This window comes from Phyllobates terribilis, unplaced genomic scaffold, assembly GCF_046119375.1.
Source record: "Phyllobates terribilis strain yellow unplaced genomic scaffold, ASM4611937v1 Scaffold_6375__1_contigs__length_44945, whole genome shotgun sequence".
NCBI lineage: Eukaryota > Metazoa > Chordata > Amphibia > Anura > Dendrobatidae > Phyllobates > Phyllobates terribilis.
Window position 1 is genome coordinate 29,045 of NW_027369118.1, and position 12,550 is coordinate 41,594.

Below are 12,550 nucleotides of genomic sequence, written 5' to 3' on the forward strand. Positions count from 1 at the left end.
CAGAGTCTGTTTTGGAGTTCATTTCCGAGGATATTTGGGGAAGGGCTACTCCCCTCTCTGTTTTGTGTAGCCCAACTGTTTTAAATAAATAAATGCGAGGGCACCGATCCCTCTTTTACCAAAAAAATATTATCTTTATAATTGTACTTAATACTACAATAACCTATGTGAATTTTATTTTGGAACTCTTTATTGATTAAACATGTATTAAGATGCACGGTATACCTATATTAATATTTAGAATTATGTTCTTCTTCTAAGATTAAGATCCTAAATTATGAAATTGTGAATTGTGTTTAATTAATTTAGTGAGGGTTTTATTATTTCTATTTTAGGATTTAATTTATTAATGTAAGAAGACTTATTCTATATTCTAAGAACATATATGTTAGAAAAATCATATATATATATACAGAATAATAAATGAATAGTATATTTAGGTTAAGAAATAATAGTTGATATAAAGAGGACCCAGAGAATAGTAGTCATTACTATCAAACATATTACGACATTAAAGTGAATGTATATTTTCTCATCTTGAATTGGAGCCTATATGCAAATACGTAAAGAGTAGCATCATGAAAAACTAATTCAAACAAATTTTTATTGATCACATGGTGATAAAAGGCACTTATTATTCAACCAAACTACATTTAAAAGAGAAAAGCCAAGCTAGCTAGAAGCTAACTACTTCGGGCATTGAAATCCAGCAGGGGCTTTCTTGCCACAAGCATTCAAGAGCAAGCTAAGGGAAACGGGCACATCAAGTTTGATCCCGAGGAGACTGGCTCTAATGGCGGTGCACAAGCAAAGAGCGGCTTCAAGATCCGCGATATTCTGGATCAGCGAGCAACATGGTCTCACGGGAGGCTCCCCGAGCTTCAACCTTAGGAGGTGTTCGAGCAAGTTAGCACAAACTCCTAATTTGAGCGCGTCTACAGGGCATTTGCTTAGTGGTTGTGGCCGTTTTTTAGGAGTCGGTGTACAAGAAGTGCATTTTCCGCCCTCACCTGCACCACCACCATGTGCAGAGGTGAGGGTGAAGATGAAGAGGTTGAGGAAGAGGAAAAGAGCAATCTTTGAATCCATGTGTAAGTATCAATCGTATTCAAGGTGTGTGAATGAGTATAGAGGATGAACATGTGGTTTTATAGAGGAAAGTGGAGGATGACTAATTTATGCATTTAATGTTGTGTACCGACTGAAGTTTTGAATAGTTTGATGTAAACAATTTTCATTTTACTTGATATGCTATTTGTAATGTACTAATGTGGTTTTTGGTTTGAAAAAAGTCTAGTGATTCCTTATGAGATTCGAGGTAAAGCAGTTTGGGGTCACGTATATTTTTTTCATATATGTTACCATTATTATTCGTACATTAGCATTGCTTAATTGACCTTAATGTGCGTGCGTCATTCTGGGTTATGTCATCTCATGCATCCTCGCAACTTCCAGCTCCCAACCTAGAATATCTAGCGTGTTCCTGCTAAAAATAGGATGCAAAATTTGTATGAAAGTAATGTAAAATACATTCTTGAAAGCTTTTTTTTAAGGAAATCGTCCATTTTATGTTCGCTTTTGCAAAGAGCCATCCCTTACATAGAAAAAACTTTAAAACCGTGGGACTTTTTTAATTTTATTACAAGAAATCGACCATTTATGATTTTCATTAAAATTGTTGTCAAAAATGAAATTACTTAAATGCGTAGCTCATTGTTATTTTTTTCATTCTCTTTAACATAGATCTTTAACTTTTTGTAATCCAAGGGTTTTACTGATTTCTTTGCCAAAAAAACAAAAACAAAAAAAGAACTCGAAATAATGATTTCAAATCCGACATTTTTTATTGTTTGTTCTTGACATTTTAACTGAAATTGACACTCGAGATGCATATGCTTCTTGAAAAATATGTATCGGAACTGAGATTATGATATGGGGATGAACTCGTTTTGGTGATCTAGATACCAAACTCGACTCAAAAGCCGTAAAAGAGATTGAGGGAAGAAGACCCACGAATTTTAGGTTATAACTCTTGAAAAATGACATGAAATCAACTTAAAACTACATAGAAATGAAGATTAAAAATTAGATTTGAGACTATGAAAAAGGAAGGGAAATGGATATGAATTTGAACTCAATCAAACAATGGACAAACTCATGACTTTCATAGCTAAGAACGTACCTAAATGAGAAAGAAATCCCAACTTAATGCAACCTTACACAACATCAATGGAGACGAGACACAAGGAGGAGGCTTTTGATTACTTGGAATACAAATCACAGAGGTAGAAATTGATGTAGCAAAAAACGACAAGCTGTCATCTTCTACATTGAGCTCTCTTCTCTCAAGAGCTTTCTTTTATGAGGTAAAAGGAATTATCATCTTAATTCCAAATCTGCCTCATCATTATTAGTATTGCTTACCATTTTGTGTAATTAAGTTGGGGTTTCTTCATCATTGGAACATGTTCTTAGCGATGGAGGCCATGATTTTATCATTATTTGATTGGATTCAAATCCTAATCAATTACCCTCCCACTTGTACTTGTTTCAAATCAGTGTTGGAGTCTTCGTTTCTATGTCGTTTTTAGTCATTTTTCATGAGTTATAATTTGAAACTCGTAGCTTCTTCCTTTGATGTTTTAAGCCGAACTTGGTGATCAGATCATCAAAATGGGCTTATCCCCGTTTCAATGTGGTATCGGAGCTAGACGACACCAAGGAGACCATTGTTTTCCTTCTAATTCGTGTGTCATGATCGATTGTAGGTTGGAGTCAACCCTTTCCGAGCTTGTGTTTTGTTGGTGAAGATGAAGGTCTTACAAGAACCAATTGCAAGGCAAACAAGGTTGGACAGTCCTACAAACAACCCCTTGAAGGCTGCAACAATCACCTCTAAAACCACGTTTAGAAGCCACCACTTCATCTCAGACTACCCTACGCTAAGGCCAATGACTCTGGAAGTGTCCTAAAGGTACCATATGACAGATCTCCATCAAAAAGTGGCCACAAAAGGTGCCCTACGTTATACCCACGAAATTATCTTGTATTTGGTTGCTTTGGAAGACCATAAAAAGGCCAATAACTGCTATAATGCCCACTCCCTACATCATAGGCATGTGTTAACAACTTGTTCAACTACCTCCATAAAATTACGCGCACAAAAAAGCCCTTTGAGCCATAAGTTCTGGGCCTCTTGCCTCACAGCCTCAATCTACTACATTTGGCAAGTGCAAAACTCCACAATTTTCAAGCACATTAAGTCATCACCGGCGGACTGCGCTTGCATGATCATCAACACTATGAAGACTAATAGGCTTGTGAATTGGGGCAAGAACAAGGACAAGGCTCTGAACAACTAGGCAATTCTTTAGCCATTGTGGGTTTAGGTCTTGATTGTTTTTGAATCATTGTTCTTCTTGTTCTGGATTTCCTTTTTGAACTTGGGAATGACTTGCATTCTACATCCTTCTTCCTCATATTATTCTAACCAGTAACCCTTTTTTCAAAAAAAAATAAGGCGCACAAGACCTCTACAAAGGTCAATCTCTCAGAATTAAATTTAAGTGATTTTCTTTAATATGCTTTCATTTAAACCCAAACCAACCGCATTATGAGTTTTTCTTATCATTTTGTGTAATGGTTGTTAATACCTTAACACGATCAGGTATAAAATACCCTTGATATTGAAGTTAAAGGGATCTAACGGGTAGATCTCGAGATGTGGGACTCCTCCTCCAGTAGAGCGTGCGATGGATCTTCGGGTAGAACGGTGGTGCTGGCCTCCATCCAGTCCTTCGAGCCGTTGTAAGCTTGATTGGTAAGGGTTCGCCTAGACTTGTGGGGCCCATTTTAGGTGTTGACAAGCCTCTATGTAATCGAAACAAATTGCAAGACTAGCCGAGTTAGCCATAAACGTACCCGAGACCCCTAGGTAACCCCTCGAATAGTGTCGTCTATATTGGACTACTATATTCTCTTGGAATCGGCTAGATGGAATGGCTACTCGGCTCTCAGCTATCTTTGGCGCCAAGTTCCATTTTTTTTTATTTACCGCTGCCGTCTATATTTGAATTTTGTATCTGATTTGATGGCTACTGAAACAGTTAGGCCCTAGTGTCCATTCATTTTTTGATATGACGGTGCATTAAATGCACATCGCGTTGGTCACTAGAACGACGTCTGACATGGCCTCTGACACTTGGTGGTGCGCTACGTGTCCGTCCTTGATTGGTTGTATTAGGACGGTGGGTTTGCCTATAAATAGGGCTTTGGTGGTCTAATTTCAGACCTACTTTATCCCATTTTCTCTTCCAAAGAAAGGCACTCGCTCTCTCTTTTTTTCGATCACCAGTGTTCTTCCGCCAACTGTTTCTCGAGGCCGTCGTTGTTGATGTAGGGATATCCCTACAATGCTCGGATCTAGAGTTCAATCCTTTCCAAACATCAAGAACAAGTGTCCTAGATGTTATCCTAGCTTGGAAACAAGCTTGGATGCAAAATAGAGATAGAAGTGAAATGAAAACAAAGGGGGATAAGTTCTTGAGTGATTCTTAAGCTCTCTTGCAAGCACCTTGGACTTAACCTCAACACAATGCAAGCCTACAAGAAACAAACAAGCTATAACACAACACAGCTAGGGGATATACCACCTAGAGCACCATGAGTTTCCCTAATCAAGTTCATACAATAACAATCACACAAACAAGATATAATTGGGCAAGAGATAAGGAGTCAGTTGATCAACCAACAAACCAAGGTGGCCTTCAAATGATAGAAAGGAGTCTTTGCTCAACTTTTACAACATGTGTGTTTTTAATCAATTCAAAGGCCCCAAATAATGAGCTATCTCTTGGCTTTTATACCAAGTGAAGGCCGGCTCCTTTGAACCTCATAAAGTACACTTAATTAAGACCAAAATACCCTAAGAAATGTTTCATAAAAAACATAAGGAAGCTTGTGCAAAATGCACTTGAAGATGACATAGCCGGCTAGAGGTCTATCCGGGTATGTCCAATAGTTTGCTCTTTGTAGCTTGACTTGGTCCAGATATGACAAAGTGTTCTTCATGGAATTTGTAGAGGAGAGATACCTCTTTGACATGTCAAAAGATTAGAGGCAATGGGCTTCATCTCCTGGTCCATATTGAGAGCTAAAATGGCTTGCATATCTTTATGTTTGGTCCTCTTAGCCATGGCTCTTGTGGTTGCCCTTTGGGGAGTTGGTGATAGGGATGCTCCTGCATCATTCCCTCCTTCTTTTGAAGGGCCTGACCTCAGGCCATCATTAGTATTGATGATGGGAGCCTCTTCTTGTTCTTCCCCTTCACTAGCTTCTTCTTTGAATCTGACCTTCCTCCTATGCTTGTTCTTTGCCTTAGCTACATTTGTGGTTAAGCTCTCCAGCCTCTCTTTGATCCTTTCATGTAGCTCCTTGATGAGTTTGACCTGGTTCCCTGCACTATGGTCACACTTCTCTTTGCTAGGCAAAGGAATGAGATCAAAGGGGGTTAGAAGGTTAGTACCATACACACACATAGAAGGACTTACCTTGGTGCTTGAGTGTGTGGCCCTATTGTAAGCAAACTCAACATGTGACCCTATTGAGTGTGGTGCCTCTGATGTTGAGGAGTGGTGCTTGACCAAACTCAGTAGCTTAGCATCCTTGGGTAGAAATTCATCCCTTTGCACTTTCTTGATCACTAGCATGGAGTATTGTCCTTGGAACTTTTCTTGGTGCATTTGTGGGTGGAAGCCTCTAAATCTTTCATTTGAGTCTTGAGTGTGCTTCTTGGTCATACATACAAGTCTTGTATCTTTAGGCCACTCATGTATGAGCCAATATTGCACATGTCTTGGCTCCTTGGAGGCTAGTATAGGCAAGTGCAACTTGTTCTCTCGGTTCTTTGCTTTGTGCCTTGACTTCTTGTCCTCGCCAATGGACTTCTCCTTTGCCTTGATCCTTGTATGTTCTGTAGCCCTAAGAATCTGAAATGGAGTAATATGATTGAGAGTAATTTGCTCATCATTCAACAATAAAGGGTACTTGTTAGCATAACCATCATGCACCACATTGTTGCCATCTTGCCAAGGTTTCTCTAAGAGAAAGTGACTTTCTTGCATAGATAGAATGTCAAATGAGATTGTGTTTATGTAATGGTCAAACTTAAGTGTTAACTTACATTTCCCATGTGCTTTAAACTCTACACAATCATTCATCCAATGAAGCTCATAAGGCCTAGGGTGCAAAACCGAGATTAGTTGTAGTCTTTGGACTAATTCATTGTTATCTATGTTGCAACAACTATCTTCATCTATGGTTAAGTCACACACCTTATCCTTAACTAGACACTTACTAGGATACAAGTCTTCTCCTAGGTTATCTTCCACAAGTTTAGTTTGGACCTTAAGGAATTCCTTGCAACTAAGGCTTGCACCTTGTTCATACTCTAGCTCTTCATTATGCACTAGTTCATTCTTATGCTCAACAACATGGTTAAGGTCATTGCCACTTTTATGACTAATTTCAGATTCAAGTTGTCCTAATGCATTGATTATAATTTCCTCCTTTTTAGGACAATCTTTCTCATAGTGACCCTTACCTTGACACTTAAGGCATTCTATGTTACTAGTTCGAGTGTTCATAGAGTGAGAAGTATGAGAGGGTTTAGAAGTACTCCCTGAATTGCCCATGGCTTGGCCTTGGGGCTTAGGTGGATCCCTTTGTGGATAGGTTTCCTTGGGTGCTTGGGTAGGGGTGGTGCTTGGCTTGTTATCCCATGGGGTGCTTGATCCCATTGGCCTAGAAGTTGGCCTTGTTGTTTGCACCATCCTAGCCTTCATCTTCCTTTCAAATCCCATGTATGAGGTTAAATCACACTTCCCTTCAAAGCTTGGGATTTTGAACTTCACATTGCCTAGGCCATCATCCTCTCTTTGTCTAGGTTCTTGCCCTTGTTCTTGGAACCTTGGTCTCCTTACTCTTCCTCCTTGCCTCATGTACCTATCCTCCTGAAACTCATCAACAAAATCATCACTATATCTATTCACATTAGGAGAATCAAAGTTAGGAAACTCCCTTGAGTGTTGCTTAGGTGATTTCTGTTTTGACGCCAAAGTGGCCAGTCTACTAGAGAGCTCTTGGTGATTTCTGGCCATGGTGTCACTAAGGGCCCGTATGAGTGAGGCTAGGTTTGTTTGAGAGTCCTCTTGGTGATATTGATGGGGTGAGCTAGACATTGTCACACAAACAACAAGCAAAGATGTTAAGTTAGAGTAATAACTTGTGTTTGATTTGTGTCTTCCCTCACACTCAAGGATAGTCTCTCAATCTCTGCTCAATATAGTACCTTATAAGTGTGAAATGATTTGAGTGAAGCTAGATTAAGTACACTTAAAGGTGCCAATGAAACAATAGTTATAGCATGCAGTTTTAGTACTTAGGCAAAACAGAATTGTGTAAGTGTGTTTAGCTCAAGAGGGGCGAAGGACTATTACCTTAGTCTGAGGTGAACGAGTAGCCCTTGGAGTCCCCTTGTTATTGCCTTCAAAACTTCCTTGGAAAAGGCTGAGGATTGTGTTTAAGAAAAGAAGTCAAGTGAACACCTTAGGTGTACTACTTCCTTTAAGGTTAAAAGGTGGGGTATGGGTTAAGTTGTGAAGGGCACTTGGCAATCCCTTCTCTCCTTCTTCTCTGAGTATTATGACCACTTGGTCACGTTCCAAATGTTGCAATTGGAGTACACAACAAAAGGTACAAGGTTTAATGTTGAATAGGCAAGCTAGCACGTTACCGGGTACAAAAGTGTGTTGGCAAGCAACTTTGGGTGTGTTTTTCAAGGGGTCAATGGGCTGCAATGGATATGACCTTTCTTGATCCTTGTAGTGGAGGTTTTTCTAGGTAGGAGGCTCAGGTCAAATCCAAAATGGCACGGCTCAATGAGGCTGCAATGCCTTGGGAAGATGCTAGGTCAACACTTTTTGGAAAAGTAGAAGTAAGTGTGTTGGCAAGCAACTTTGGGTGTGTTTTTCAATGGGTCAATGAGCTGCAATGGATGGGACCTTTCTTGAACCTTGTAGTGGAGGTTTTTCTAGGTAGAGGGATCAGGTCAAATCCAAAATGGCACGGCTCAATGAGGCTGCAATGCCTTGGGAATATGCTAGGTCAACACTTTTGGGAAAGTAGAAGTGACACTTTACCGCTTTGGGAAAGGTTTTGGCTTTAGTGTTTTGGACAATCTACTCGTGCCCTTGGTCTGATTTTTGTTTCCCTCCACAGATTAAATGTTGTTCTTCATGGGGCTCATGAGTGTTCTTCGTTTGGTGGTGTTTGGATTGAGGGGTGAAGCTCCAAAGTTGGGTTCTTGACCACTTTTGTGTGTGAATCAAGCACCCGGTTTTACTGCCTCTGGAGTGATTTTGTTTGGCTTGGTCAGAACGATCTACTCGGTGGATTTGGGTGATTTTTGTTGCTGTAGAAAGATCAAGACCTCTACTTTACACTTTGTTCAGAGTGTTCTTGAAGATGGCTGCATGGGGTAGGGCTAAAAAGGCTTGGAAACCAGTGTCTTGCTCGGCGCTGGTTCCCGGAACAAGGCACCGGTGAAGGTGGATGGTTGGTTTTCCCTTGGAAGTTTCGACCTTAACTCAGGGATTTCCTTAGGCAACTCCTCACCTTCAACCTTGGTTTTAGTCCTGCAAAAACTTCAAGCATTCATAATGGTTAGACCAAAAGAACAAGGTAAAGAAATGGCTAGCTTTTGTGGGTTTTCACAATGTTTTTGTCAAGTGTTCTTGCAAGAACTTGCAAGGCACTTGGTTTTGGGTTTTCTATGGTGAACAAAGGATGAACTCACTGAGCTCTGATACCACTTGATGTAGGGATATCCCTACAATGCTCGGATCTAGAGTTCAATCCTTTCCAAACATCAAGAACAAGTGTCCTAGATGTTATCCTAGCTTGGAAACAAGCTTGGATGCAAAATAGAGATAGAAGTGAAATGAAAACAAAGGGGGATAAGTTCTTGAGTGATTCTTAAGCTCTCTTGCAAGCACTTTGGACTTAACCTCAACACAATGCAAGCCTACAAGAAACAAACAAGCTATAACACAACACAACTAGGGGATATACCACCTAGAGCACCATGAGTTTCCCTAATCAAGTTCATACAATAACAATCACACAAACAAGATATAATTGGGCAAGAGATAAGGTTGTTTTCAGTTGATCAACCAACAAACCAAGGTGGCCTTCAAATGATAGAAAGGAGTCTTTGCTCAACTTTTACAACATGTGTGTTTTTAATCAATTCAAAGGCCCCAAATAATGAGCTATCTCTTGGCTTTTATACCAAGTGAAGGCCGGCTCCTTTGAACCTCATAAAGTACACTTAATTAAGACCAAAATACCCTAAGAAATGTTTCATAAAAAACATAAGGAAGCTTGTGCAAAATGCACTTGAAGATGACATAGCCGGCTAGAGGTCTATCCGGGTATGTCCAATAGTTTGCTCTTTGTAGCTTGACTTGGTCCAGATATGACAAAGTGTTCTTCATGGAATTTGTAGAGGAGAGATACCTCTTTGACATGTCAAAAGATTAGAGGCAATGGGCTTCATCTCCTGGTCCATATTGAGAGCTAAAATGGCTTGCATATCTTTATCTTTGGTCCTCTTAGCCATGGCTCTTGTGGTTGCCCTTTGGGGAGTTTGTGATAGGGATGCTCCTGCATCAGTTGTTGTTCCGATTCTCCCCTAAAAATGAATGGATTCTTCAACATGTCTCTTCTTTCTCTCTTTATTTATCTGTGTTTTGTTATCCTGGAGACCGTTTCCTACGCTGGCGGCCACCATGCTGCCGGCTGGATGGGTTTTCCGATGGTCTGTCTTATAGGGGAAGGATAGTCGACTAATAGGCTTTTTCCTTTTTTTTAGTGCTAGGGATGCCTTCCCCTGTACGGCTAGTCGTTAGGCCTATTCGAGGCATGACATCACTGCCAATCGGGGATAAAGTGTCGAGCGAGAAACCGTCTACATTAACCTTCTCGAGCCTGAAAGAGGTTGCCAATAAGTATCCTTTCTCGGGCGGTACTACTCTGGATTTACCGGCGGCGACTTCGGTTATGACGGATGATTTTTCCCCGTTCTTTCGGATCAGTGTTCAAACCCTCGAAGCCGGTTTTTGGCTGCAGTTGTCGGCTATTGGCCAGGCGTGTTGTAGACGGTTAGTTGTGAACCCGGGGCAGTTACATCCTAAAGTGTGGCGTTGCATTGCAACCCACATGTTGAGGTGTAAAGAGTTGGGGATCACACCCAACTTTGTCGATTTCTCAAGCCTGCACTCGCCAAAAGTTGTCCCCAAAGAGGTAGGCCTCTACTACTTCCGTCTTGGGATGAAGACGAAGTGGAAGCATCGCGATCACGTTCCCAGATGGAGGTAGCAGTGGTTGTAGGTGAGGCCCCCAACGGTCTAGGATCTTCCCACCGCCTTTGGAGCCAGCTCTGCTTGGAATGCTCCCCGGCTAGGCCCTGAGGCCAAAGCCAGGCTTGTTGCACAGCTCACCACTCTCCCCGAATCCAAAGAAGTCATGTGCTTGGGCAGGGGTGTTACCCCTTTGCTCCTAGAGGAGTTAGGGCTGAGCTTATCTCACTCCTCTAGTCGTAAGTTTTCCGTCTAGGTGTATGCTGTTGTGTATGTTTTGCATTATCTTTGGTCCTGACGTTAACACTTTTCCTCGCATGCGATCAATTCTTTGAGCTTCTGTCAGACATACAAGAGATCGATCCTTCGTATGTGGTCGAATTCGAAAGGTTCATGGGGAATGAAGCCGGTACGCCGAATGCAGCTACTCTCTAAACGCCGTCTACCGCGCTTTGGATTTACGAGCCCACCACTTAGTCCTTGGTTTCTTTTCTGTCGACACAGCCTTATCCCATGCTAGTTGTTAATCTCGTCGTTTGTGATGACGAGGAAACCGAGGAGGATACTCCCTTGTGTAGCAAGGTTCGTTGTACAGCCTGAGGCGAGGAGGTGCAGGGCTCCGCGCTTGAAGCCGCAGATCCGCTCCCTGTACATGAGGCTGAGACCGGAGAAGTGGAGGTTTACGTTGTTGACAAGTGTAGGCGTAATTCCCAATATGAGATGGGCGAGGGCTCTACTCCCCGATCCGATAGCCCCCCCCCCTCAGGACCGTCTGTTGAGGACGACTGACTTTTATTACCGGCCGTCTACTGTTGATGTCGTCCTCGAGAAGAACTGGTTGTTGGGGCCGAATCCTCGGATGCTTGAGGAGGATGTGCTTGAGCTTATTTCTTCTCGGTCTCTAGCTTTGTCCGTGAGTCACATATCTTGTTTATCTTATTTGTTTCTCGGCTGTTGTAACTTAATTCTTTTTCTGCATACTTGTAGATGCCGTGTATCGGCCAGTTTCTTTCCGTTCGGTCTTTGACTCGGGAGACCCTCGATCAAGAATTAAAAGAGGCGCAGGAGGCCAATGCCACCCTCATGGTCGAGCGGGAGGAGACGAGCAGCCAAATGGCTTGCCAGAAGGCCTACTACGACATGGCGATGGATGAGTCGCGGAGCTCCTCTAGGAGAGAGAGGGTCTTTCTGCTCGTCTCGCCGAGTCTGAGCGGAAATTGGGTGTGGAGATTGAGCACTGCGTGCTTAGGGTTGTCGAGGCCACTAAAGAGATTAACAAGTCAAATGATGGATTGAAGGCCCGTTTAGCAGACTAGGAAGTTGCTCGTGTATCCATAGATACGGCTAGGGAGAAAGTCGAGGAGGTCTGGTTGGTTGTTGATGCTCATGTGGAGAAAGCCGATGATGCTCGGGTTGCCGCCGAGAGTGCTTTGGAAAGTGTTGTCGCCCAAGCTGCGTAGGACGCCAAAGACGGTGGCCCAATTCATCATAGGTAGCCGTATGCAGAGGTGGGTGACATATTATAACTGCTACCGAGCCGCCCTTATCCTAGAAGGCGTTAAGAAGAAGCATCCCGGATTTGTTTTTGATGCATCGGCTATCGAGAAGTTTGAGACCTTCCCTCCGCCTTACGTGTGTCTGGAACCCGGCACTTTTTTGGATGATGGTGCAGAGCCCCTTGATGCATGGATGTTCATTCATTGAAGTCGGATATGGAGTTTGCTCTTGGTTACGGCATTTCCATGCTCCCCAAGCCGACTGTTCGCCGGAAACGGCCCGACGCTTCAACGCCAAAAAGGGTCAGGTAGGGGCAAGACGAAGAGGAGCCGTCGGCTAAGCAGCCATGTCCGGAGAAAGAGCCTACCACCTAAAGGTTTTACTTTCATCTTGTTTATATGTTTCTTTTTAATTGTATCCAAGATCGAATTTGTAATGATTTATGTTATCTTGGACAAGTTTTCTCCGTCTAGACGGATGTAATCAACCCTTTTTCGTTATGCATATTTTTTGCTTAATACGCTTGTGTTTGCCTGAATTTGTATTCTCCTAGGCTAGAATTTGCTCGAATCATATAATTTAACCCAAACAAACTGAATCATCCATTTGATAGAAATGTGTGCAAAATGACGTTG

General features: G+C 42.0%; 1 protein-coding gene across 1 annotated transcript; it reads right to left on the bottom strand.

Moving 5' to 3' along the window:
- Positions 1-503: 503 nt before the first annotated feature.
- LOC141250909 (uncharacterized) lies at positions 504-1,089 on the bottom strand. The gene is made up of 2 exons (XM_073670164.1): positions 692-1,089; positions 504-549 (listed from the first exon to the last, which is right to left on the bottom strand). The coding sequence occupies exons 1-2, from the start codon at positions 1,087-1,089 to the stop codon at positions 504-506; spliced, it is 444 nt and encodes a 147-aa protein (XP_073526265.1).
- Positions 1,090-12,550: the final 11,461 nt, after the last annotated feature.

What these genes read in the sequence shown, in the direction of transcription:
- LOC141250909 (XM_073670164.1), bottom strand. Translation starts at nt 1,089, where the DNA reads ATGGATTCAAAGATTGCTCTTTTCCTCTTCCTCAACCTCTTCATCTTC. An exon ending in GCTGGATTTCAATGCCCGAA is followed by an intron (nt 550 to 691) that starts GTAGTTAGCTTC and finishes ATTTGCATATAG; the next exon opens with GCTCCAATTCAAGATGAGAA.